General features: G+C 36.6%; 3 protein-coding genes and 1 non-coding gene across 14 annotated transcripts; 1 reads left to right on the forward strand and 3 right to left on the reverse strand.

Annotated features, from left to right (window-relative positions):
- Positions 1 to 1,355: 1,355 nt before the first annotated feature.
- On the reverse strand, positions 1,356 to 25,330 carry LOC112777677 (E3 ubiquitin-protein ligase RSL1-like). 11 transcript variants are annotated; one of them, XM_072226556.1, is made up of 6 exons: positions 25,008 to 25,222; positions 24,241 to 24,325; positions 15,246 to 15,324; positions 4,784 to 4,849; positions 3,657 to 4,664; positions 3,264 to 3,569 (listed from the first exon to the last, which is right to left on the reverse strand). In XM_072226556.1, exons 5-6 carry the CDS (start codon positions 4,535 to 4,537, stop codon positions 3,497 to 3,499), a joined length of 954 nt encoding a protein of 317 aa, XP_072082657.1. In that variant the 5' UTR covers positions 4,538 to 4,664; positions 4,784 to 4,849; positions 15,246 to 15,324; positions 24,241 to 24,325; positions 25,008 to 25,222; the 3' UTR covers positions 3,264 to 3,496. The 11 variants fall into 11 exon arrangements, 10 of the variants coding, with proteins under 10 accessions (XP_072082657.1, XP_072082653.1, XP_072082654.1 ...); XM_072226552.1 differs by having other exon boundaries at positions 4,784 to 5,006; XR_003190538.3 differs by lacking the exons at positions 15,246 to 15,324; positions 24,241 to 24,325 and adding an exon at positions 1,356 to 1,811 and having other exon boundaries at positions 3,351 to 3,569; positions 4,784 to 5,006; positions 25,008 to 25,175.
- On the reverse strand, positions 1,438 to 1,932 carry LOC112779181 (pathogenesis-related protein 1-like). The gene has a single exon (XM_025823425.1). It carries the CDS (start codon positions 1,930 to 1,932, stop codon positions 1,438 to 1,440), a length of 495 nt encoding a protein of 164 aa, XP_025679210.1.
- On the forward strand, positions 19,463 to 20,713 carry LOC140182444 (uncharacterized). Its single transcript, XM_072228652.1, has 3 exons — positions 19,463 to 19,639; positions 19,910 to 20,309; positions 20,472 to 20,713. Exons 1-3 carry the CDS (start codon positions 19,463 to 19,465, stop codon positions 20,711 to 20,713), a joined length of 819 nt encoding a protein of 272 aa, XP_072084753.1.
- On the reverse strand, positions 25,283 to 25,355 carry TRNAR-CCU (transfer RNA arginine (anticodon CCU)). Its single transcript has one exon. It is a non-coding gene; the product is annotated as a tRNA-Arg (tRNA).
- Positions 25,356 to 26,297: the final 942 nt, after the last annotated feature.

Here is a 26,297-nt window from a genome sequence, read left to right on the forward strand (position 1 = left end):
TACATATTTATTTAAGTTTACACCAATTTTATAAAAGAAATAAAATAAAAGAAAGCAAATTCATTGCTTTTCATAAACCAAGAATAATCCAGACCAATTTATATGAATGCTAATTGAATTTGTAACGCTTCTTGTCTTTTAATCACCTCCCCTGCAAAGGAGTCAATACAGAAGGATAAATGAACGTTGTTGAATAACGAAATTTTGATAAATAATCTTAGAAGTTTTCCACAGAATTTACATTACACCCACTAAATTTCTTGTTGCCCCTGAAAGAAACAATTTATTTCGTGGCAATTTAAGAGAAAACGATGTCCTTATACTATGCTTTTTCAAATAATCAGAATTTTTCAGCAGCAACAAGGAGTGTATGGCTTCGTTATTTTGTCCAAACTCCAAAGGCAAAGCAAAAACATTGGTAAATAGCAAATACTACTGATTATCCTTATCCCCTAAATGATTAGTCTAAAAATGAATTATCCTTCTAAGGAGAAAGTAAATAACTAGACAACACATCTTACCCTCCCCAAAAAAAGAAAAAAAAATCGTGCTGAAATATAATAAGATTAGTTTCATGTGATAAAATTTTTCAAACCTTAAATTTTTATTGATATTTTAAAAAATTAGCCAAAATTCTCATATTGTCCCTATTTGTTAGCTTCTACCTCATGGACACCGAGAACATTTTTTTCCCTATATCTCACTTTCAAAAAAGCCTCCATCACCACCAGCTTGAGCTAGGAGACACTGGTAGCGTTTGTTTTGAGGTATTGAGACAGAGACTGAGAAACTGAGACTCAGTATCATGTTTATTGGTTTAGAGATTGGTACTAAAGTTTCTGTTTCTATCCCTAAAATTTCAGAGTACCTCCAAAAAGTAGGGACATAGGAGACTAAAATTTTTAGAGATGAAAACTGAAACTTCAATAACATTTTATACCTAAAATATCTTCATTTCAATTAATTAATTTCAATTAAATTAGAGTTTCATTTTTATTTCAATTTCTGTCTCCCACTTTGCACCAAACAGAATACTGAAATTTATTTCAATCTCTGTCTCTTAGTCTCTGTTTCTCAGTCTCAGTCCTTCCGTCTCTGTCATCGCTATAGTGGAGAAGGTAGCCTTTGATGCTTCGTGCGCTTGTCCTTCATCATAATTTGCTTGCTATCATTATTATGAGTGAACACCCAAATCCAGAGTCTTACAATAATCACATTTGCGTTTATAGATAAAAAATAACAAAAAAAAATGAAACTTTCAAAAAAACTAAACAGATAAACTAAGATAATCATAAACCCATTGGATCACAGTTAAACCAAGATAATCATAAAGAAAATTACAAGGCAAACAATCATAGTAAAATGTGCAAACTTATATTAAAGCATAGGAAAAGATTTAGTGAGTTTACTATGGTAATTAATGGATTACCAAAGGTGCTAATGTGAAAAACGGATTGTACTGTCATAAAAACAAGTAATAAGGGTGCCTCCATAATTGTGACATTTGATTCTAGCACAACCTAAATAAGTAGTTGCAGGCCATATAATGTGACCGTAAACAATACAATTAAGGGTACCATCAATGCAAGAGTTAGATTTATAGTCATAATTTGTTTTGTGTTTTAGCCACTCAGCCACAGCTTCTACACCTGACACAGATCCTGGATGATATGCTGAATTTTGGCCATATTTATTACCAACAAAAGTCGCATCATGAAATCCTTTCTTGCAGTCCGAAATGTGTTTCTTCACGAATTTGCGAGCATGCAATGTAAGCTGCAAGTCCCACTTCAGTGGCTTAACCCCAACTTCTGCACGTGCATCATTGTGAGCTTTAACATAGTCTTTTGGAAGATTTTGTGCCATTAAAAACAATGGAACTATACTTATAAAACTTATTATCACAACCCAAATCTTCAGCGGCATTTCCATGATCTATTTTTCTAAAATAATTTCTTTGATGATTGCAAATATTAAATACTAATACTATTCAGTATTCTGTATATATATAAAACATGGTTGTAACTAGGTGCACTTAAATATATACATATAGATTTATAAGACGATTGAGAAGCCAACAATAAATAAAAGTAATAATAATAAGAATGTTTTTATTTAACCTATAGTGTTAAATTGATTTTTTTTTATTTCTTCTTTTAGTGTTGTTACTTCATTGAAATGAATGGCTAAAATTTTTCTACAAAATCCAAAAATTGACTCCATGCAATATATACAAAAAATACATATAGTAACATAATATTAATTATTAGACCAATGGAATAATGATCGAGCCAAGAGCCTGTTCAAGTAATACTAATGACAACATTCGTTGCTCTAATAATTAATACTATATTCATTTTACTTGTTACTAACTTCTTTAACTCCAATAATAATTTGGATATAAGAAACAATACACATTATTCAACTATTCAAGTACATCAAATGTCATATGCGGTATTTTATTAATAGAAGTTGTTAATTTTTTCCAAAAGGCGTGGGATCTGCATTCACCATAATTTTCAGAATCGAATTGATAATTAATCCGATCATACAATCAAATTATTAGATTATTGATTTAATTGATAAATTATTGATATGGTTCGCTTAATTCATTCAATCATAATTAAATAAAAATAAAATTAAAATATATATCTTTATAAATATTAATAACAATTAAAGTATCAATTCTTTTAGTAAAAAAAAATAATTATATATAACAATTTTCAGCAACAAAAAAAATTAACTAAATGATTATTTCAAGACAGCAACAAATATAGTGATAATTGGTAATATATTCAACTTAGTGATAATTTTTAACAACAAAAATTTTAACTAAATAATTATTTAGCAAAATTGAATTACAACCACAAATTGAAACAGAAAAAATAGACAAATTTGTTAGAACTCATCAAATCGGATACCAACTTTTTTTTTTAACCGAAGATATGAAGACTCGAACTCGCAACCTCTTAATTGAGTATGGGAAGACTATGTTATTTGAACTATTGCTTCTTGATGATATGTACTTTAAATGTTTGTGATACGAAGAGTTTAAATATATTTTAGAAATTATTAGTTTATATTTTTAGAATGTTCAATTTAATTTGATATATTTTAATTTTATTTATTTATTTACAAGATTAGATTTTGTGTTTATAAGCTTAGGATTTTCTTTTTTTAACCTAATAAAAAATAAAAAAATTATAAATACTTCATAAACCATTGTAATCTCAGTATTGAATGAGTAGAGGCACCAAAGCAAATATGGACAAACATAAAAGTTGGATTTAAACACCACACACTAGACAAATATTTAACTATAGAGTGAACATGGTAAAAAATGTATTTACCGCAAAAGAAATGCTAATCCTCAGTCAACACTCTAATCAAAACGTAACCATCTGTAGCCACTACAACGGTAGTCACCAGAGAATCATCCTTTTCACATATATCCACATGAACCCATCAATTTTCATGAAAGATATTCTTAAATCATCTAATTCCTTTGGCATCCACCATGAGTGCTACTCCAAGGTTCACCACAAGCATAGCAAAACTGGAATCGGCACCTGCAAGCAAGAAAACAAACAACCAACACTTAAACAAAGCAAAATGAAGCTCCTAATAATGATAAGTTAACCAAGAAGAAAACAAACCTGCATGTAATATGCAAGCACCCTTCAGTCTTCTCCACATAGAACTTGCATCTGGGACACCTATTCCATTTCTTTTGAGCAGCAAGGTCCCTAAGAAGAAGATCCTCCCTCCCTCTCTCATCCTCATTCAGTGACTGCAACACGTTACACTCAACCCCAGGGTGCCATGGAACACAACACCTGGCACAGAAGAGCCTGTGGCAAAATGGGCACTCAGCTTCCCTGATAATCCCTTCACCGCCCTCATTCTCGTTAAGCAGCATTGCAGAACAGTCCCTAAAGGGGCAATAGAATTTCGGAACCGCAAGAAACAGAGCCTCACAGAGTGCATCGTCCCACCTATCAAGAACCTCTTTTGGGAGCATGGGCCTGCAGGAATCAAGCTCCAACATGCCCTTGCAGTTCAATCCGGGGCAAGGAACAAGCGTTAAGCTCTCTTGGATCTTTGTGGCCACATGCTTGGTGACACAGTCAGAGCAGAAGGAGTGATCACATTTCTTGTTCCTGAACATCTGATCAGTCCCTTTGGTTTCTGCACAAATCTCACATACGATAAGCATTTCGTCGTCATCCAGAAGCTCTATGTACTCGGTTTTGGGGACAACAAAGACTGGTCGTGATGACGAAGGTGTTGATGAAGATGGAAGGCAACGAACGGTTTTTGATGATGATGAGCCTTCGATGGTGCTTTGAGAAGCGATCAAGGAGGACATGATGGTCTCTTGTAACTGCAATTCATCAGCGTACTTGTCATCGGAGATGGGGATGAGGTTACCTTCATCATCAAAGAGAGCTGAGAAGTAGGAGTCTTCAACGCCGTTAACTCCAATGGCTGTTTCTGATCCTGATCCTGATCCTGATTCTTGTTGTGCTGTTGCCATCGGTGAATAGTGAGACGAAGAAGAAGAAGAAGAAGAGAGTGAGAGTGGAGAAGAAGGTGCGACTTGATTGGAACGGAGAAAAAGGTACTTCTGAGTGCCGACTCCTTCGGGAAGGGGTTAAACAAACCTAAAATTAAATTTAATGCAGAAAAAGATTCAATTTTTATTTTATTAAAAGTGGATAATCCAAAAAACCAAAAGCGATATAACTAAAGGACGAAAAAAGAGACGGAAAAGTTGACTCACAGTTTGAAATGAGAAGGATTCTTCAATTTTGGTGCGACGTTGGTACCAAGCAGAGTATAGTTTCCCCTGTAACTGTAAGGTTAACGACGCCACATCTTTTTGGTCCACTTTTAGTTTCTATTTCTATATTTCTGTATTTTAAATTTGGTAAGGGAAGGTGCCTGAACCCTAATCCTTATTCCTTAGTGCTGTAAAATAACCGAGCGAGATGGATCATGGATGTCTGCCAAAAATACTTGTAGGATCAAGTTAGTGTTTTTGCTTTGTAGCTTGTTAACACTACTTTAGTCACCAAAAAACAAAAAAAGGAATTCTTATTTGTGAATAATTTTACTTTCCTATACTGTATATCCCAAACATTTTAATAACTAATCTAACCAAAAGTAAATTGGGACTTGTTCATACCCTGACCCAATAAATAGGGCCCAGGATCCAAGCAAAGACGCCCAACCCAAAGGGTTGGCCCTCCATCCAGTACCAGCCTTCATCCCAGAAGTCGGTACTGAACACGACCTGTTCCAAAGAAGTCGGATACGAGGGTTAGCTGGCAGATAACACTCATTCGAATGAGTAATTGCCCCTAGAAGCCCTCTAACCACTTCCACAAGTCATATCTTAACTTCCCTAAGATAAAGGGACGGTTAACACCCTAAAAAAGTGGCTCTACTCCAACGGTGGTTATTGGTTCACCACTATAAATACACTGACACTTCTCAGGTATCTCTAGGTTCCAATACTCTCTAACCTGCTCTCACTCTTGCTAACTTAGGCATCGGAGTGTCTTTGCAGGTACCACCCCCCATTCTTTCACACGTACAAGTCGGACGGAGGAACACCGAGTAACAGATCCACTCGAAAGCCACCTTCTTCACACGTTTGGGCCAACCAACGCCATCCGGCCCATTAATCTCCGGTTACCCACCGTAACATTGGCGCCGTTGCCGGGGACCCGAGAGATCAACCAGTGATAGCGGATAGATCCCCTGAAGAGGGTCATGTGGAGACAGATTCCGAACAAGAGAATTTGAACACTGGAAACAATGAGGCAGATCAGACCCTCCACCAGGAAGCCAATGATCAACATAGGGAAGGCACCTCCGGAATCAAAAATCCGAAGGTGAACTCCTCGGAGGGGCGCGAATCAGAAAAAGAAGGACCTTCCCACACTAGTGAGCTTATGGGATTAATCCATAGCCGCCTCGAGCAGCTAGAACAGGAGCGGGAACGACAAAAGGAAGCTGAAAAGAACCTAAAAGAGGAGATGGAGCGACGAAAAGAGTTAGAAAGAAAACTCTTAAAGTTAGAATCCTCCCTCAAAGGTCGGAATTCCCACGGCGATAGAGAAGATTCTCCCTTAGGAGAGAAAGATCCGTTTAGCGAGGACATAATGAGAGCAAAAGTTCCGAGAAACTTTAGAAGCCCCGATATGGACCTCTACGATGGAACCACCGATCCAAAGCATCATCTGAGCAACTTTAAAAGTCGGATGTATCTGACCGACGCTTCTGACGCTACGCGATGCAAAGCTTTTCCGACAACCTTGTCAAAAGCAGCGATGAAGTGGTTCGACAGCCTCCCTCTGAGGTCAATTACCAGTTTTGAAGACCTCTCAAGAAAGTTCTTGATGAGGTTCTCCATCCAGAAGGACAAAGTAAAGCATGCACCAAGTCTCCTGGGAATAAAACAGGAGGTCGGGGAGTCCTTACGGGCCTATATGGAAAGGTTCAACAAAGCATGTTTGGAGATTCAAGACCTGCCCACCGAAGCAGTCATCATGGGGCTAGTCAATGGTCTTAGAGAAGGTCCCTTCTCACAGTCCATATCAAAAAGACACCCCGCCTCCTTAAATGATGTACAGGAAAGAGCCGAAAAGTACATCAATATGGAAGAAACCACTAGGCTAAGAGACCCGAGTTTGCGACCCGGGCACCCTCCCTCAACGAAAGAGAGGGAGAGGGAAGTGAAGAAGAAGGAAGAACCTGGCCTCGATAGGCCAAGAAAATATCACTCTTATACTCCACTGAAAGTTCCTGTAGTGGATGTATACAGAGAAATTTGCAATACTGAAAGGCTGCCCCTCCCAGGCCCATTAAAAATAAAAGAGGAGGGAGCCGCGGTGATTACTGTGAGTACCATAAAATATATGGGCACTCCACAAACGACTGTTACGACCTTAAAAATGTGATAGAAAAACTGGCCAGAGAAGGTCGGCTTGACAAATATCTCATAGAAAGGTCGGACAGTCATGGAAAAAGAAAGCGAGATGATATGGACAAAAGAGACCCACCACCACAAACTCCGGAGAGACATATCCATATGATCTCAGGAGGGTTTGCGGGAGGGGGACTCACGAAATCCTCTCGTAAAAGACATCTCAAGAGAGTTTACCAGGTTGAAGAGGGGTCCTCCGACCTCCCAACCATTTCATTCACAAAGGAAGATGGGCGAGGAATAATCCCTGGGCACGACGACCCAGTAGTAATCACCATGATCCTGGCAAATGCCCATCTACACAGAACACTAGTAGACCAAGGAAGCTCGGCGGACATCCTCTTCAAGCCCGCTTTCGACAAACTAGGATTAGACGAGAAAGAGTTAAGAGCCTACCCCGACACCTTGTACGGGTTAGGCGACACGCCAATAAAGCCACTAGGATTTTTGCCCCTCCACACCACCTTTGGAAAGGGGGAGAAGACAAAGACTCTGAGTATAGACTTTATAGTCATCGACGTGGGGTCGGCCTATAATGCTTTAATCGGCAGAGCTACCCTTAATCGACTCGGAGCGGTGGTATCGACACCCCACCTTTGCATGAAATTCCCGACCTCAGCAGGGATAGCAACGGTGAGGGGAGATCAGAAGCTAGCAAGAAAATGCTACAATGAAAGCCTAAATCTGAGAGGAAAAGGCAAAGAAGTTCACACAATAGAGCTCGGTGGAGCAAGGATTAAAGAAGAGCTGCGACCCCAGCCCGGGGGAAAAACCGAGGAGATTCAGGTCGGCGAAGAGGAAGGAAAAAATACTCACATAGGAGCCAACCTAAGGGAAACCCTAAGACAAGGGTTGACCAAGCTTCTAAGAGATAATTCCGATCTCTTCGCCTGGAAGGCCTCCGACATGCCTGGGATAGACCCCGAGCTCATGTCCCACAAGCTTTCGGTCTACTCGGGATCTCTGCCTGTACAACAACGAAGACGCAAGCTCGGCCCAGAGCGAGCTCTAATAGTAGAGGAGCAAGTACAAGCGCTCCTAGAAGCCGGTTTCATCAGAGAAGTCAAATATCCAACATGGCTAGCCAACGTAGTGCTAGTCAAAAAACAAAATGGTAAATGGAGAATGTGCGTCGACTATACCGACTTAAATAAGGCATGTCCCAATGACCCTTATCCACTTCCAAGCATTGATGCCCTAGTAGACTCTAGCTCGGGGTATCAATACTTGTCGTTCATGGACGCCTACTCAGGATATAACCAAATCCCGATGTATGAACCAGACCAGGAAAAAACATCATTCATCACGCCCAGAGCCAACTTTTGCTACGTGGTCATGCCATTTGGATTGAAAAATGCAGGGGCCACATATCAGAGGCTGATGAATAAGGTGTTTTCCCCTCACTTAGGGAACTTAATGGAAGCATACGTCGACGATATGTTGGTAAAGATCAAGAAGGAAGTCGACCTCTTGTCTGACCTCTCACAAGTCTTTGACACCATAAGGTTGCACGGGATGAGACTAAATCTTGCAAAGTGCGCCTTCGCAGTGGAGGCAGGAAAATTTCTAGGATTCATGCTAACACAAAGAGGGATCGAAGCCAATCCCGACAAGTGTAGAGCTATCCTAGAGATGAAAAGCCCGACTTGTTTGAGAGAGGTCCAACAGCTGAATGGCCGACTAGCAGCTCTCTCCAGATTTTTGGCAGGATCAGCACTAAGATCCCTTCCACTGTTCTCCCTATTGAGAAAGGGGCACCAGTTTGAGTGGACTCCCGAATGCGAGGAGGCGTTCCAGGAGTTCAAAAAGTTTTTGAGCCAACCTCCTATTTTGACCCGACCTATAGCCGGAAAAGACCTCGTCCTATACCTATCCGTGGCAGACAAGGCTGTCTCAGCAGCCTTGATAAGAGAAGACGAGGTCGGTCAACACCCAATCTATTTCATCAGTAAAGTTCTACAGGGCCCTGAGCTAAGGTATCACAAATTAGAAAAGTTTGCCTACTCCTTAGTAATAGCCTCTCGAAGGCTACGGCCTTACTTCCAAACTCACACAATAAGAGTCCGCACGAACTAACCCATGAAGCAAATCCTCCAAAAGACGGATGTTGCAGGAAGAATGGTTCAATGGGCAATAGAGCTCTCCGAGTTCGACTTGAAGTACGAAACTCGGACGGCGATTAAAGCCCAATGCCTCGCCGACTTCATTGCGGAATATGCAGGGGATCAAGAGGATAAACCAACTACCTGGGAACTCTACGTGGATGGATCCTCCAATAAAACAGGAAGCGGCGCAGGCATAATATTGGTAGATGAAAGGGGAACCTAGATAGAGGTCTCCCTCAAGTTTGAGTTCCCAGCTTCAAATAATCAGGCAGAATATGAAGCCTTGATCGCAGGATTAAAGCTGGCAGAAGAAGTCGGTGCTACCAAGGTAATGGTATACAGTGACTCTCAAGTTGTGACCTCCCAAATAAGTGGAGAATATCAGGCAAAAGACCCAAATATGAAGAAATACTTGGAAAAAACTCTGGAGCACTTCGGGCATTTTGCAGAAACCAAGGTCACGCACATAACTCGGGACCTAAATAGCAGAGCAGACGCCCTATCCAAGTTAGCAAGTACCAAGCCAGGGGGAAATAACAGAAGCCTGATCCAAGAAACTTTCCAGGAACCTTCAGTGGTAAAAATGGAAGACAAACAAGAAGTCTTTGAAGTGGTCGGATTAAACCTCGGATGGATGAACCCCTTGGTCGAATACCTGAAATTTGACATCCTCCCCAAGGAGGAAAAGGAGGCAAAGAAAATCCGAAGGGAAGCGCAACACTACACCTTGGTGAAAAATATTCTCTATAGAAGAGGGATATCGACACCATTGTTAAAGTGTGTGCCGACCTCAAGAGCCACTGAGGTATTAGAGGAGGTACACAGTGGAATCTGCGGGAACCATCTCGGAGCAAGGTCGTTAGCCAGAAAGGTGATCCGAGCTGGATTCTACTGGCCAACCTTGCAGAAAGATGCCACAGACTTTGTGAAAAAATGTCAACCGTGTCAAATGCATGCAAATTTCCACGTGGCCCCCCCAGAGGAGCTCATCAGCGTCACCTCCCCATGGCCCTTTGCAAAATGGGGAATGGATTTGTTAGGCCCTTTTCCCCAGGCGCCAGGACAAGTTAAATACCTAATAGTGGGAATAGATTATTTCACAAAGTGGATAGAAGCAGAACCACTGGCCACCATCACTGCACAAAGAAGTCGGAGGTTCCTCTACAAAAATATAATCACAAGGTATGGGATACCTTATTCCATTACCACAGATAACGGAACCCAGTTCACCGACTCCACCTTTAGAAGCCTAGTAGCCAGCATGAACATCAAACACCAGTTCACCTCAGTGGAACACCCGCAAGCCAATGGGCAAGCCGAAGCAGCCAACAAAGTCATACTGGCAGGGCTGAAGAAAAGATTACAAGATGCGAAAGGAGCCTGGGCTGAAGAACTCCAGCAAGTACTATGGGCTTACAGAACAACCCCCCAATCCGCCACTGGAGAAACACCCTTCCGACTAGTTTATGGCGTAGAAGCCATGATCCCAATAGAGGTCAATGAGCAAAGCCCAAGAGTGATTTTCCACGATGAGATCAGGAATATACAGGGGCACAAAGAGGAGCTCGACTTGCTCCCCGAAATCCGAGAAGAAGCCCAGATAAGAGAAGCAGCATTGAAGCAAAGGATGACTGCGAGATACAACAAAAAAGTCATTCGAAGGAGTTTCACCCCAGATGACTTGGTCCTGATCAGAAATGATATCGGAGTCAACAAATCAGGAGAAGGAAAGCTCGCTGCTAATTGGAAAGGACCATACAAGATCAACGAGGTCCTAGGAAAGGGCTATTATAGAGTAACCGACTTCGACGACAACGAGTTACCCAGATCATGGCATGCTTGTAATATGAAAAGGTACTACAGCTAAAAGCGAACCCTACTCCCTGATGTACTCTTTTCCCGATTTCATGATTTTTTCCCAAAATCAAAGGGTTTTTTCTGAAAAGGGTTTTTAACGAGGCATCATAGTAGGGGCTAAGGGAAAACAAATAATCAAAAGCCCTTAGTAGCAATAAGGTACCTCCTCAATTAATAAAGATCTCTTTCATTTTAAATATCTCTTTTAAATTCCCTTTTCATTCTCTTTCTACGAAACGCGCCGATTTAAGCTCGACAAAACGTGAAAATCCCATGAACCGACCTAGATGGTCGTCAGGATAAAACGACGAGGTACAAGTCGGCGTAAAGAGGCTATAGAAGTCGATCATGATAAACTCAGGAGCAGTCCGACTCATAAGTCGGAATGCGAAACCGAGTAAAATTAAAATGAATCGCAAAAGTAGCCTAAGTCATGAAAAAATCAATAAAACAAAATTGAGTACTAGGAATAACAAAAAGAGATAGGAAAAACTAAGAAAAAATTGTAAGGCTGCCTTGAGGATCAAGGAGATTCAGAAAAGCAGGCAAGCCCCAAAGAAAAGGTTTTTCCAGAAAAGATCAAAGAGTCAAAAGAACCACGAACAGAAAAGCATGCGCGCATAAGGTAACCCAAAACCCTTATCCAAAAAGGGCATTTATTTAAAACGCTAAATTAAACCCTTAAAAGGGCATCATAAATTGTTTTGTTTACGGCCTTAAAAGGCCAAAAATTGTTCAAACACCAACAAATAAATAGAAAGAGTTTAAAAAGGGGGGGGGTCCACAGGCCGGACCCCCAGTAGCCAAATCACTTCTTTGCAAGAGGAGTAGGAGGATCACCACCACCAGAACTAGGGGTTGGGGAGAAAGTCGGAGGAGCAGCAGAAGAACTCGGAGCGTCCTTAGAGCGAGGAGGGGACTCTATGATCCTCTGCCCCCGAGTCTTCAAATCAGACTCAGACTCCACCACGGGGACAGGAGGATCCACGATGGCACCATCAATGACAACCTTATCAGGGTCCAAAGGAGAAAGGTCCAAGTCAGGAGCAATAACTCCGACCTGCTCCTTGAAAACCCTCCAGGCCTCATCAACACCATCCGCAATAGAGTCCTCCAACTCGGTATAGGCCTTCCGAGCATTCAGCAAGTCATTCTTTACAGACACAAGATCAACAAATAAACTGTTATAGCTGGCTTGCGCTGCTTTCCTCAAATCTACCTCCATGTTGCATTGGGCTTGCAACTTCTGCTCCTTCTCCCGGAGGCTGTCCCTCTCCTCCTTCAGCTTGGCGACTTTCCCCTCCAACTCCCTCTCATGCTCCTGATATATGCGAAGCCTACCCTCCAGCTCCTCGACCCTCGAGGTCGTCCCTAAAGAGCTGATAGGAGTCTTCTCAAATATATCCAAGAGTTTGCCACAAACCCCCGCCGTCTTGAGACTCTCCTCAACCACAGTGGTGAGGTAGTGCCGAACAGAAACATCATCCATACTCATACGAGCATGAGGATAGATGTTCTTTCGGATGAACGCAAGAGCGTCCGCCTCACCAGAAGCGCCAGACTCTAAGGTCTTGCGCTTCTTCAGCTCTGGTTCGGGAGTAGGTCGGACGGAAGGGGGTGGCAGAGAGGAAGCAGAGGAAGAAATCACAATAGGTTGGGAGGGAGTCCCAACATTCCGAGGAGGAGGAGAAGGAGAGACAACCACCCTAGCACCTCCAGATCTGGCGCGAGACTTCGCCTTGGCTTCCTGAACCCTCTGGAAAGACTCTTGAGCATTTTTCTTTGCCATCTCTGCAAAAACAAATTGTTAGCTAAAAATCAGACAAGTCGGTAAAAGAAATTGCAAGTCGGAAATAAGTGAAAAACGCAAAAAGCTACCTAGTTGTGACTGGACAAAGGCCGGCGACCCCTGGAGAAATTTTTTAGTATCCAAGTATGGGGCCCTCCCCCACACTTCTCGGAGGAACCCCACAATGGCCGCCTCCACCTCATCCAGGTCGTCCAGACCATATTTCTCGCAGGGAGAGGCCTCCAGCCAATATAAAGGAAATCGGGGAGAAGAATCATCATCCAGGAAAAAGGGGTGGTGACCCTCTACTGCTTGAACTTTGAAAAAATAGTTTTTGAAATCGTGAAAGGATTCGTCAAAAAGGGTAAAAAGCCTCCGACCTTGAATGGCCCGGAAGGACACCCACTGTTGCTTATTATTTAACCCACTGAAGGGCTTGGTCATGTGGAAGAGATAGAAGAAAATCCTCAGAGAAGTCGGGAACTCTAAGGCCTGGCTGATAAATTGGTAAATTTTCAAAAAACCCCAAGAGTTGGGGTGAAGCTGGGTGGGGGCAACCCGGCAATGACGCAACACAGACATTTCAAACTCTGAAAAGGGGAGAAAAACGCCCAAACGAGTGACCATACTCTCATACATAAAAAAGAAATGAGGGGTCGTCTCGTCGGCCCTCCCGAAACAAACCCGGTCTTCTGGACCCGGGACTACCAACTCGTACTTCGGCTCATCTTCTTCAGAAGTACAAAATCTATAGTGAGTATGAAGGTGGGTGATAAATTCAGTATCAACTGAGGGCTCCTCCCCTAGGACCGTAACATCAACCCAATGGGAGAGAGCATCTACGGAAGCCATTTTCTTTTCTTAAAAAAGGGTGACAAGAAACCTACAAAAGAAAAGGAAAATCAACACACGGTCTCTAAGGGAAGGGGTACGGAACTAAAGCCTACAAACCAAATCTACCTACAAGATAAAGGCACGCAAATAGAAAGCATGTTACAGAAGGGGAAAAAGCTAACCTTTAAGCCTGAAATCAAGACTGAAGGAAGTAAAAGCCTTCGAAACGCAAGAATGCAGCACGAACAAATGCAAGGGAAATTTGAAAGATTGCAGAAACGAAACAACGAAAGAGAGGGAAAGTATTTATAAAGACGTTAGGGGCATAATGGTAAAACTGGGGCAATCCTTAATAAAGGTGCACCGTTACCAAGGCCATTAAATCCCTACGCATACCCAACGGACACGACGCTTGATTAGACGTAACCGTCAGAACCGAAAGGTCAAGAAAAATCACGTCGGTTCTTAAATCATCACGTCGGTCCTCTCGCAAATCGGCCAAGACCCCGAGTTGAATACTCGAACCCAACTCTTAAAAAGGAATTGGGCTCGAGTAGGGGCACTGTTCATAGCCTGGCCCAATAAATAGGGCCCAGGATCCAAGCAAAGACGCCCAACCCAAAGGGTTGGCCCTCCATCCAGTACCAGCCTTCATCCCAGAAGTCGGTACTGAACACGACCTGTTCCAAAGAAGTCGGATACAAGGGTTAGCTGGCAGATAACACTCATTCGAATGAGTAACTGCCCCTAGAAACCCTCTAACCACTTCCACAAGCCATATCTTAACTTCCCTAAGATAAAGGGACGGTTAACATCCTAAAAAAGTGGCTCTACTCCAACGGTGGTTATTGGTTCACCACTATAAATACACTGACACTTCTCAGGTATCTCTAGGTTCCAATACTCTCTAACCTGCTCTCACTCTTGCTAACTTAGGCATCGGAGTGTCTTTGCAGGTACCACCCCCCATTCTTTCACACGTACAAGTCGGACGGAGGAACACCGAGTAACAGATCCACTCGAAAGCCACCTCCTTCACACGTTTGGGCCAACCAACGCCATCCGGCCCATTAATCTCCGGTTACCCACCGTAACAGGACTTTTAAAAAAACATAAGTCTAGGGGTAGCAATTTTTGTGTTTTCTGGTCAGCATTTAATCATCAAAATAAAAATGAGTGATTTTCTACCATTAGATATAATATCACACCATTAAAAATACTATTGATGGCCAATTAATGATTACAAAACACCAAAATTACTGACCCCTAACATTCTTCTTTAAAAAATATTATTAAAATAAAAAGTGATGAGGCACTGTCAAGTGTCAAGATTCAAGAGGATTAAGTGATTTTTTTTTGGATAGGGAGAAATGTCTTTTTTGGTCTTGGACACGGAGGATTAAATGATTTAAATCCAACATCAGTTAAGTTCCCAACAACCCAGGCCCACCTGAGCCCAATCTCTTAAAAAATTAGAAAGAAAGGCCTCCCATTCTTCCTTTTTAGTGATTGATTGGGTAGGATTTGAGTGATCAGTGATGATTGATAAAGCAATGTTTTAAGAATTAAGATGGTTAAATTGAGGTAAGTACAAAACTGAAAACTATATAAAAATTAGAAGCAAAGAAGAACAGAAGCAGATATTTCTAGTTTGAATTTGGAGTACATTATAATTTGCCTTTTTCCTCTTTGCTTTCTTCACCCAGAATTCTTGTTCTTCGTCATAGAATCAGAAATCCCCCATTCTGATTTATATACAGTTATACACCAAACAACATCAAACAACAAACAAACAAGAGTGAGAATGTTGCCAAAGTTGCGGCAGGAGTCAACTGCCAAAGAAAAATGTGATTGAAAAAGACGCTGTTTTTTTTTTTTTTTCAAAAGTGATATTTTATTCGGCTTTTTATTATAATAATTAAAAAAAATTAAAATAAATACATACATCTAGATAGATTTAGTGTCTTTTTAAAATTAAATACACATTCAAAATATAAATTAAATAAAATTAACATTTAAAATTTAAAATTTCTATTTCAATTTTATTATTTTTAATTATTAATATATTATCATTTAAATACACATTCAAAAATTAAATACAATAAAATTAAAGATTTTAATTTTAAAATTTTAAAAATAAATTTTAAATCTGAAACTTCCTAAATAAGATCATATTTTAAACTAATACGTTAGATATACTTTTATTGAATAATAAGATCTAAAAAATTTAGTTTAATTATTTATTTAAATAATTTAAAAAATATTAATTAAAAATAAGAAATATTAGATACATTTTTATCGAATAAAATATTTAAAAAAATTAGTTTTATTTTTAACATTTAAATAAATTAAATTTTAGATTTATGATTTTGGATGTGTTTCAAACATATTTTGTATATAAGTCAATAATTTTAGATGTGTAATAATTGAAAAATAACTAATTTTTAAAAACATACATTTTAATAATTTTAAAAGCGTTAATGTTGAAATAAATAACAATAAAATCTAACAAATAATAAAAAAATAAAAATAATAGATGAGTTTTTATCGAATAAAATATAAAAAAATAATTTTATATTTAACGTTTAAATTTAATTTTCTGATTTATGATTTTGGATGTGTTTCAGAAATATTTTGTGTATCACTTAATAATTTTAGATGTGTTACAATTGAAAACAAAAACGAATTTTTAGGAACATACATTTTAATGATTTTAAAAACATTAATATTCAAATAAGTAACGAAAAATCTAACTATTAAAAAAAGAGAAATATTAGATGAGTTTTTATCGAATACGATATAAAAAATTAATTTTATTTTTAATGTTTAAATTTAAATTTAAATTTTAGATTTTTTATTTTGGATGTGTTTCAAAAATATTTTTTGCATAACTTAATAATTTTAAATGTGTTACAACTTACAATTAAAAAAATTAATTTTTACGCACATATATTTTAATAATTTTAAAAGCGTTAATGTTCAAATAAGTAATGAAAGAATCCAACTAATAATAAAAAAATTGTTGAAAACTATACATTTTTATTAAATTTTTATTTATTATCTTTTTTTTTCTCCTGAATACTTGCCATTGCTCCTTTATTTATCTTGAATTCGGTCTAATTATTTTATGTTGGTGGTATTCTCTAATCATTCTAGAGATAAAGATTAAAAAAAATAAAAGAAATAAAAAAAGGAAAGAAGAAGAAAAGAATATGCATCGACTGATAATTCTTTTACGAAGATTTTTGTAAAGAACGTGAGAAAGAAGAAGAAAAGAACGTACGAAAGAAAGAGGGAAACCTACAAATAAAATAAGAAAATGATAAAACAATCACTTTATGAAGTAGGTAAGAAGTTAGAAAAATTCTAGTATTTAAAATTTAAATTAATTTTAATTACTAACATGTTAACTACAAATTAGGAATGTGTTTTAATTAAATAACATTATTTAAATTTTAAAGACGGACTAAAGGCTGAATTTTATTGTACATGTAGCATTTTTCGATTGATATTGTCATGCATTTTTTTTAGTTATTTTTAATCTTTTTTGTCTATACTCTATAGTATCTCTTAACCTGATATATTAAAGACAAATTCGTTGTAAATCGAATTTTAAATTTCTTTACTTTCTAGTTATTTTTAGAGTAAAGGACAAATTCGTCCCTGACTTTTTTTACCGCGGACATTTTCGTCCCCGAGGATTAGGAAATACTTAAATGTCCCTGACTCCGTTAAAAAACTGGACATTTTTACCCCTCTGTTAGAGTGTCTCCGTTTGCCTTGACGGAAAACGGTGACGTGGCTCCCGTGGCACTGAGCTGGCCGTAACGGGCTGCCACGTCAGATGGGCTTTTCAAAAGAGGACAAATTTGTCCCCAGAGTAAAAAACGTTGCCGTTTCACCCCAACCTTTCGAAACTGACCTTAACTCACATACGCAACACCCATAACACCAAAACGATCAAAGTTTCCTCTGTTTCTCCCTCCAAAAACTGCACTACGTGGAAGAGCAATCGGCGTGCAGTGGAGTTGCTGTCGGTGGTAGGAAAGAAGGTTACCGTCGAGGTCAGCACTGCCGTCTTTCTGTCAAGGTAAGATCGCCTTCCTTACCCCTGAAGTTTCTGTAGTTCATGTTTGTACTAAGGGTGAAGTCATCATGTGTGCATGTTGACACTATGTAACAGTGGTGTAATGAGGGCTAAAAATAGTTTTTAGAGTATGGTGTGTAGAAGTAGTAGTAGAAAGTATTGTGTTAGGGCAAGGGGGGTTCTGAAATAAATTTTCAATGTATCCCAGTACTGGCACAAAGTTGTTTCTTAGTGAATTTCAGATGGTGGATATTTTTATAGTGCCAATTTTTCACCATGGAGGCAACTTCGTGAGAGGTAGTGATGGTGTCCTTGTATATCAAAATGGGAAGGAGGAGAGGTTCCCGGAAATGGACCTAGATTTTGTGAACTTCGGGACCTTGTAACCTTATTTAAGGGTTTAGGATACCAGTCATACAAGGCAGTATACTGGTATGATTGAATAAGTGGCAATCTTGAGTCTGGTCTGAACGAGTTAATCGGGGACGCAGGGATCAATACAATGCGAGAAAACTTACTGAAGGACCAACATTCTCTTGAGTTTCACATTTACTTTGACCACCCCGTTGATGCTCCGGAGGTAGTAGATGATGCTGGTAAGCATGGTGATGATGAAGTGAATGTGGATGAAATTCTAGAGGAATTGAAGACATCCTCTTCATCGGATGATGGGTACGAGAGCACCGAAGATGTATTGTATAAACCTCCACCAGCTGGGTTTGAGAGTGATGAAAGTGATTCTGATAGCAATAGCGGGGCTGCTGGTGGGAAGAGAAAAAGAGAGCCCAGGAAGAAGGTGATAACCCCCAAAAAGAAAATCACAAAGAGACAAGGACGGAAGGATAATCATAAGAAGGGTAAGAAGAAGGTGCAGTATGGTGCGAGGGAGAATGCAAGTGGAGAAAGGAGTGGTCAGGATAACACAGGGGCAGCTGGTGATGGTGGCATGGACTCAGCTGCTGAGCCGAATGATGGAGGAGGTGGTGGCAGTAGGCCTGAAATGGTTCCTGATAATGTAGGTAGATGGTATGTAAGTGAAGTCCCGATAGAGCCTGAGAAAATCATGTTTGAGTATGAGTCGGAGAAATTGCACACACCTACGGGGTCAGAGGATGAAGGTGAAGGTCACAAGTTTCCAAAGTTTGCTGATGACTATGCTCATGGTCAGGGTAGATTTGAGTTAGGGATGAGGTTTGTAACTGTTGAGCGGTTTAAAGATGTGGTGAAGGACTCATTCATTGCTGAGGGGAGGGAGGTTAAGTGGATCAAGAATGATAGGGAGAGAGTGAGAGTGGGCTGCAAGGATGAAGAGTGCAATTTCTTGGTTCACCTGTCTTACAACAAAATCCTACAATGTTACCAATTTAAGACGTACCAGCCAGATCATAGTTGTGCAAGAAATTTAGGGAGCAATGCAGCTGACCAGCATTGGATAAGCAGGAAGATAGTGAAGCGGATGGCTACCCAACCACATATGACCACTAGGGAGGCAACTGAATTCCTAAGGGAGGAATTTTCGTTAGCTCCCCATCCCAAGATGGTGTATAGAGCAGTAGTTGAGGCCGGGGATAAGATAATGGGAAACGAGAAGGAACAATACAAGAGGACAAGGGACTATTGTGAGCAGATTTTGAGTAGTAATCCAGGATCTACTGCAAGGTTGGAACTTATGACAATTCTATAATCCCCTTGTTTTTGACAAGATATACATATGCTTAGATGCCTGTAAGCGAGGCTTCAAAGAAGGGTACAGGCCTTTGCTGCACCTAGATGGTTGCTTTTTGAAGACATACTACATGGGGTGGCTTCTATCAGCAGTTTTTCAAGACGCAAACAACCAATTCTATGTTGTTGCATATGGGGTTGTCAGGGTTGAGACAAATGATGCCTGTAAGTGGTTCCTGACTAACCTTCAGGCAGACATAGGAGACGAAACAAACCACGCCTGGAACTTCATTTCGGACCAACAGAAGGTATGATGCATTAATGGTTGATTATTGTACCTTTCATATATTTACTGAATTGTAAATGTTTGTCGCTGCCATTCAATGCAGGGTTTACTCCCTGCCTTAAAGGAGGTCATACCATAGGCCAGGCATAGGAACTGCGTCATGCACATATGGAAGAATTTCATAAATAGGTTTAAGGATTTATACATAAGGGAGGTTGTCTGGGAGTGTGCCAGATGCACAACAGTCCCGGAATTCAAGGATTGTATGAAAAGACTGAAAACAGTGAATTAGGGGGCTTGGGAGTACCTCTCCAAGTTTGAGCCAGAGACATGGGTCAAGGTATATTTCTCGCATGGGCCAAAGGTTGATAACCTCACTAACATGTGTGAGGTGTTCAATGCCAAAATTGTTAACTATCGCTGCAAGCCAATCCTCACTATGTGTGAAGAAATCAGGTGTTACCTGGTGAGGAGGATGGTAAACCACAAGCGAGTGTTGGAAAATCACCCTGGTAAACTAGCACCAGTGCAGCAAAAACGGATGGAAAAATTAGTTACTCTTAGCACAAAGTGGACGGCAGAGTGGGTTGGAGATAATGAAAGAAAAAGGTTTGAGGTGAGCCGCAAAGGAAGCAAGGTTGATGTGAACCTCATTAAATACACCTGCTCCTGCAATCGATGGCAACTTACTGGTAATTGTTTGTTCACTGTAATTAGAAAGCCTTCACTATGAATTGTTAATTGTTTGTTCACCTGTAATTAGAATGCCTTCACTATGAATTGTTAATTGTTTGTTCACCTGTAATTTACCTACTCTATAATCTATGATCAAACTGAATACATCTTTTGGTTAGGGATGCCATGCACACATGCACTTGCTGCTATAATGAAGAGGCGTGACAGGGCAGAAGATTATGTGCACCCCTGGTTGTGCATGGAATCAATCAAGAAGACTTATTCACACTGTATCAAACTAGTCCCCAGTGCAGAATTCTGGCCCCAAACTAACTACTCACAACTAGAACCCCCATCATCAAGAGACCTATTGGCCGGCCAAAAGTTCACAACAGACAGAAATATCCTGTTGAGCCATTGATGCAAGGGAGAAAATTGAAGAAGTCATTCTTGGTGGCTTGCAGTAAGTGTGGTGAAAAGGGCCACAACTACAAAACCTGCAAGGGAGCTCCATCAAACCCCAACTGGAAGCCAAAAGCAAAGAAGCCTAAGAAGAAAGAAGGAAGCAGCTCTCAACAACTGGTTGTGCTTCCTTTTTCAGATTAATTTTAATATAGTTCGGTTCATCAATTTTTCCATGGAACTAATTAATTTGGTTCAGTTTTTACCATTATGATTGAAACAAAGAAACAAGATAACCCATTAACTCTAAAATGAAAAGTGCACAGAAAAGATAAATAGTACAACAGAATTCAATCTCATGTAATTTTTGGTTTATTAATTAATTGATTTTTATAATATTTATTTCTTTATATCATGCATGAAATATATAACCAACTTTTTATTAGTAGAATTTTATAACCCTAAAATGGAAAGTGCACAGAAGAGACAACAGAATCCAATCTCATGTAATTTTTGATTTATTAATTAATTAATTTTTATAATATTTATTTTTTTTTTTTGGTATACATCATTATACTTCTTCTTCTTCTTCTTGATTCTTCAGCTCCATCTAACTTCTTTTACTTTTTTTTCAACTACTCACATTGCCTTTACATGAAAGAGATTTCTTTAAAATTCTTGTTCTTAACTTTCAGCATGAGTTGGTAAGTTTTCTTTTTTTTTTTTTTCCTCCTTAATTTTTTAATTAATTTTATATTATTCTCTATTTTCATAATATATAGATAATATTAATTAGTTATTATTTACATACTTGCTTTGGTTACAGAAAATTTCTAAAGTTTTTGTGAAAGAATATTGGAGAGGAGTATCAAATTCTATAGTGTTAAAGCTACAAAATAATGTTGAACAAAGAGTACATTGGATTCAAAAGAATGAAGATAAAGTTTGGTTGGAACAAGGTTGGAAACAAATTGTGGAGGATTTTGGCTTAAAACATTCTCAATTTTTGACTTTTGACTATAAAAGACGGTCTTTTTTTGAAGTCAAAATATATCCCAAGAATGATTATGAGATAGTGATTCCTCATCATCAAATATGTTTCTTTCATATACTTGTTCATAGCAAGTTTCACCAAAAGATAGTAATTACTATTCCTTTTTTTTTTTAATTTAAAGATATGTTGCTGGTTTCTCTGATGCACTCAATGGAGGTTATGAATCTTGGGGGCCTTTATTTGGCAAAGTTTTCTTTGTATTTTGGGTTATTTTTTACCTGTATCCATTCCTTAAAGGTCTCATAGGTCGCCAGAACAGAACACCAATCATTGTTATACTTTGATAAGTGTTGTTGGCATTAGTCTTCTCTCTTGTTTGGGTTAAGATCAATCCCTTTATCAGCAGAACTGACAGCTCAACCATCTTAGGGACTTGCATTTCCATTGATTGTTAAAATCTCACAATTATCAAACAGTTTTGATCATATAGTATTTGTGAAAGATTTGATTTGGTACAGTGTGCAAAGTCATAAGATGTGTAACTATTTTTCACTGAGGTTGAAAACTCTCTTGATATATATTTTTTGGGTTATTTTTTTATAAATTGGCTAAATTGTTATATAAGAACTAAGAAATATTAGTGAATTTTTTTTAATATTTTTTACTTATAGAAATTGAATAGACAATATACATATTAATTAATAAGAATATAAAAATAATATTGTTTGTTATTCTTGTTAGTTTTATTTATTTGTTATTGGTTCAAAATAAATTTACTGTATGCCTGGCCTCTTAAATTAAACTTGTTATTAATCATGTGCAAATTCATGTTTTGGAAAAATATGTTAGATATACTTTTATTGAATAATAAGATCTAAAAAATTTAGTTTAATTATTCATTTAAATAATTTAAAAAATATTAATAAAAAAATAAAAAATATTAGATGCATTTTTATCGAATAAGATATAAAAAAAATTAGTTTTATTTTGAACGTTTAAATAAATTAAATTTTAGATTTATGATTTTGGATGTATTTCAAATATATTTTGTATATAAGTCAATTAGATGTGTAATAATTGAAAAAATAACTAATTTTTAAAAACATACATTTTAATAATTTTAAAAGCGTTAATGTTTAAATAAATAACGATAAAATCTACAAATAATAAAAAAATAAAAAATATTAGATGAATTTTTATCAAATAAGATATAAAAAAATTAATTTTATATTTAACGTTTAAATTTAATTTTTTGATTTATGATTTTGGATGTGTTTCAGAAATATTTTGTGTATCACTTAATAATTTTAGATGTGTTACAATTGAAAACAAAAACAAATTTTTAGGAACATACATTTTAATAATTTTAAAAACTTTAATATTCAAATAAGTGACAAAAAATCTAACTATTAAAAAAAAAGAGAAATATTAGATGAGTTTTTATTGAATAAGATATAAAAAATTAATTTTATTTTTAATATTTAAATTTTAGATTTATGATTTTGGATGTGTTTTAAAAATATTTTTTGCATAACTTAATAATTTTAGATGTGTTACAACTTACAATTAAAAAAAATTAATTTTTACGCACGTACATTTTAATAATTTTAAAAGCGTTAATGTTCAAATAAGTAAATAGAATCCAACAAATAATAAAAAAATTATTGAAAACTATAAACCTTAATTAAATTTTTATTTGTTATCTTTTTTTTTTCTCCCGAATACCTGCAATTGCTCCTTTATTTATCTTGAATTCGATCTAATTATTTTATGTTGGTATTCTCTAATCATTCTAGAGATAAGGATTAAAAAAAATGAAAGAAAAAAAAAAAAGGGAAGAAGAAGAAAAGAATATCAATGCATAGACTGATAATTCATTTATTGTTTAATTTAAATGTTGATATAATCTTATTAAAATTTTATTCGACAATATGATGAATGAGTTTTGAGTTAACATGCAAGTCACTCGAAATAAGAACAAAATAGCACGATTCATCTAATAATAATAAAATATTAAATATGAAATAGTAAATTTACTTGTAGAGGAGTGATATTCTTTTATGGAGATTTTTGTAAAGAACGTATAAGAGAAAGAGGAAAACCTACAAATAAATAAAAAAATAATAAAATAATCACTTTATGAAGTAAGTAGGAAGTTCGAAAAATTCTAGTATTTGAAATTTAAATTAATTTTAATTACTAACATGTTAGCTACAAATTAGGAATGTGTTTTAATTAAATTTAATTAAATAACATTATTTAAATTTTAAAAGTTGACTAAAGGGTAAAGACTAAATTTTATTGTACAAGTAGCATTTTTTGATTGATATTGTCATGCATTTTTTTAGTTATTTTAAAATTTTTTTTTGTCTATACTTTATAATATCTCTTAACCTGATATATTAAAGACAAATTCGTTGTAAATAGAATTTTAAGTTTTTTTACTTTCTAGTTATTTTTTTATTTTTATTTTTTGGTGATTTGATGGGGCTTAAAGCCCTGGAAAAGGGAACAAACACATCAACAAGGAAATTACAAGACAGATACTATACTTGTAGTGGGAACAGTTTAACCCTTGTAAAGCATTATGGGGCTATGGCCCAACAGATCTGCTTCCTTTACTTGCTTCTTCAACAACTAATCATTGACAATCACCAAAAAAAACACAACTAATCATTGACCCAAAAGCTTATAAGCAATTGGACAAAGGCAAAAAGGACAACAAGGAAGAGAAAAACAAACCTCCCAAGATGGAGACCCAAAAAAAATAACCCAACATAAAATAAAGGAAGAGCCACACGCCCACACACCAGAATCAAATGCAATTGACAATTTTGTCCATAAAAATTAATGCAATTAACAATTCATAGTGTGAGGAAATAAGTCGTCTCGGTTAATCTGGATTCGTATTAACATTATAGCTTGATATGGACTTTGGTATATGTGATGCACTTAATTATTTACTCCATAGAGAATAGTGATAAGTGACAAGTCAGTTGGCATACAAAAATATTCGTTAACATTTGATTAACCATTTTCTTTTATAAAATATGATATCGACTAGTGCAGTTACAAATTATACAAAAGAAGACTGTTATTATCAGTGATAGTAAGATAAGTAAACCTAGTGAGCTGCTTTCGCTGACAAGGAAGAATAATTTGGTACTAGAATCTAGTTTCACTGAATAATTTAGCACTTCTAAGTAAGAATCCAACCCACCAGAAATTAAAAAAGAAAAATAAAAATAGCAAATAGTGTGAGAAACAGAAACCTTGAAGGAGGTTTTTGTTGGGGTAACAAGAAAAGATAGTTGCTAACCTTGTAAGAGACAACTGGAGGCTGAAAAACTCCAACGTGCACCCAACCATTCTGAGAGTCAGATTTGCCAACAAGGCAACGCCAGATTCAGTATCAGCCTCATAAGTTAGCCGCCTTTTTAAATATTTTTATTTTCTGTTTTGGGAAAAAAAAAAGCTTTTCGTTTCTAAAAGAAGACACATAGTATCGCTATAGCAATTGGATTTGGATAGCGTATCAGTGTATCACCCAAAAAACATGAAGTCGATTTTTATTTTTGAAATAAAAAAGTACAACGCGCCAGGTAGGGGTCGAACCTACGACTTTCTGCTTAGGAAACAGACGCTCTATCCACTGAGCTACAGGCGCTTATATTGAAACGTGGACGTAACTTAATTTTACATAAAAATATTAAAAAATTAATTTACACATAACAATCAATATTATAATTGTAATAATTTTCTCAAATATTTATTTAAAAATGTCATATATATATATATATAATATTCATAAAATCAATTATTATATTATTTTGTATAAATATATATGTCATTTTATTTATTTTTATTATGTATTTTTGTATTTTAATATGTATTTTATAAAAGTGATTTATTTTTTGTATACACATAGCGTAATTGATATTTATTTTATCAAAAAATTATATGTACACAAAAATTCAATTATCATATATTTTTGTATATATGTGTTGATTAGGTTATTTTTAATTTATATTTTATATTTTATATTTTAATGTACCTTCTATATGAATAGTTGAGTTGAGACTCTTTTTTTCCTTCCATATATGTAATATGCTTGTTATGTCATTTCATTAAAATAAATTGCTAATGCATTTAAAGCTTTTGCTAAAAATTAATTGAATCAGATATTCTAAAATATATTAAAAATGGTAACTAAAAAAAAAAAAGACAAATTAATAAATGAGATAAAACGGAATACTATATTTTATACCTATTATGTATAAATATTAATAAATACACGGAACACGATATGATACGGGATACGGAATTTTTATAAAATATAGAAACACGACATATATATAAAATATAAATTTTTTTAAGATAAATTATAATGATATTTTGATATTTTATTAATATTAAAATATAAAATAATTTTTTTAATTATTTTTAACGTCTTTTTTATTATATAAAATATTTAAAATATTTTTATTTTAATAATTAATAATATATATTATTTTAAATTCATTTCAAGAATAATTAAGATTAAGGCTGGATATGTAATAGTATTTAAGTGTGTTTAAACGTGTTCAAATTTTTTTTATCTTTTATTAAG

This window comes from Arachis hypogaea, chromosome 19, assembly GCF_003086295.3.
Source record: "Arachis hypogaea cultivar Tifrunner chromosome 19, arahy.Tifrunner.gnm2.J5K5, whole genome shotgun sequence".
Lineage (NCBI taxonomy): Eukaryota > Viridiplantae > Streptophyta > Magnoliopsida > Fabales > Fabaceae > Arachis > Arachis hypogaea.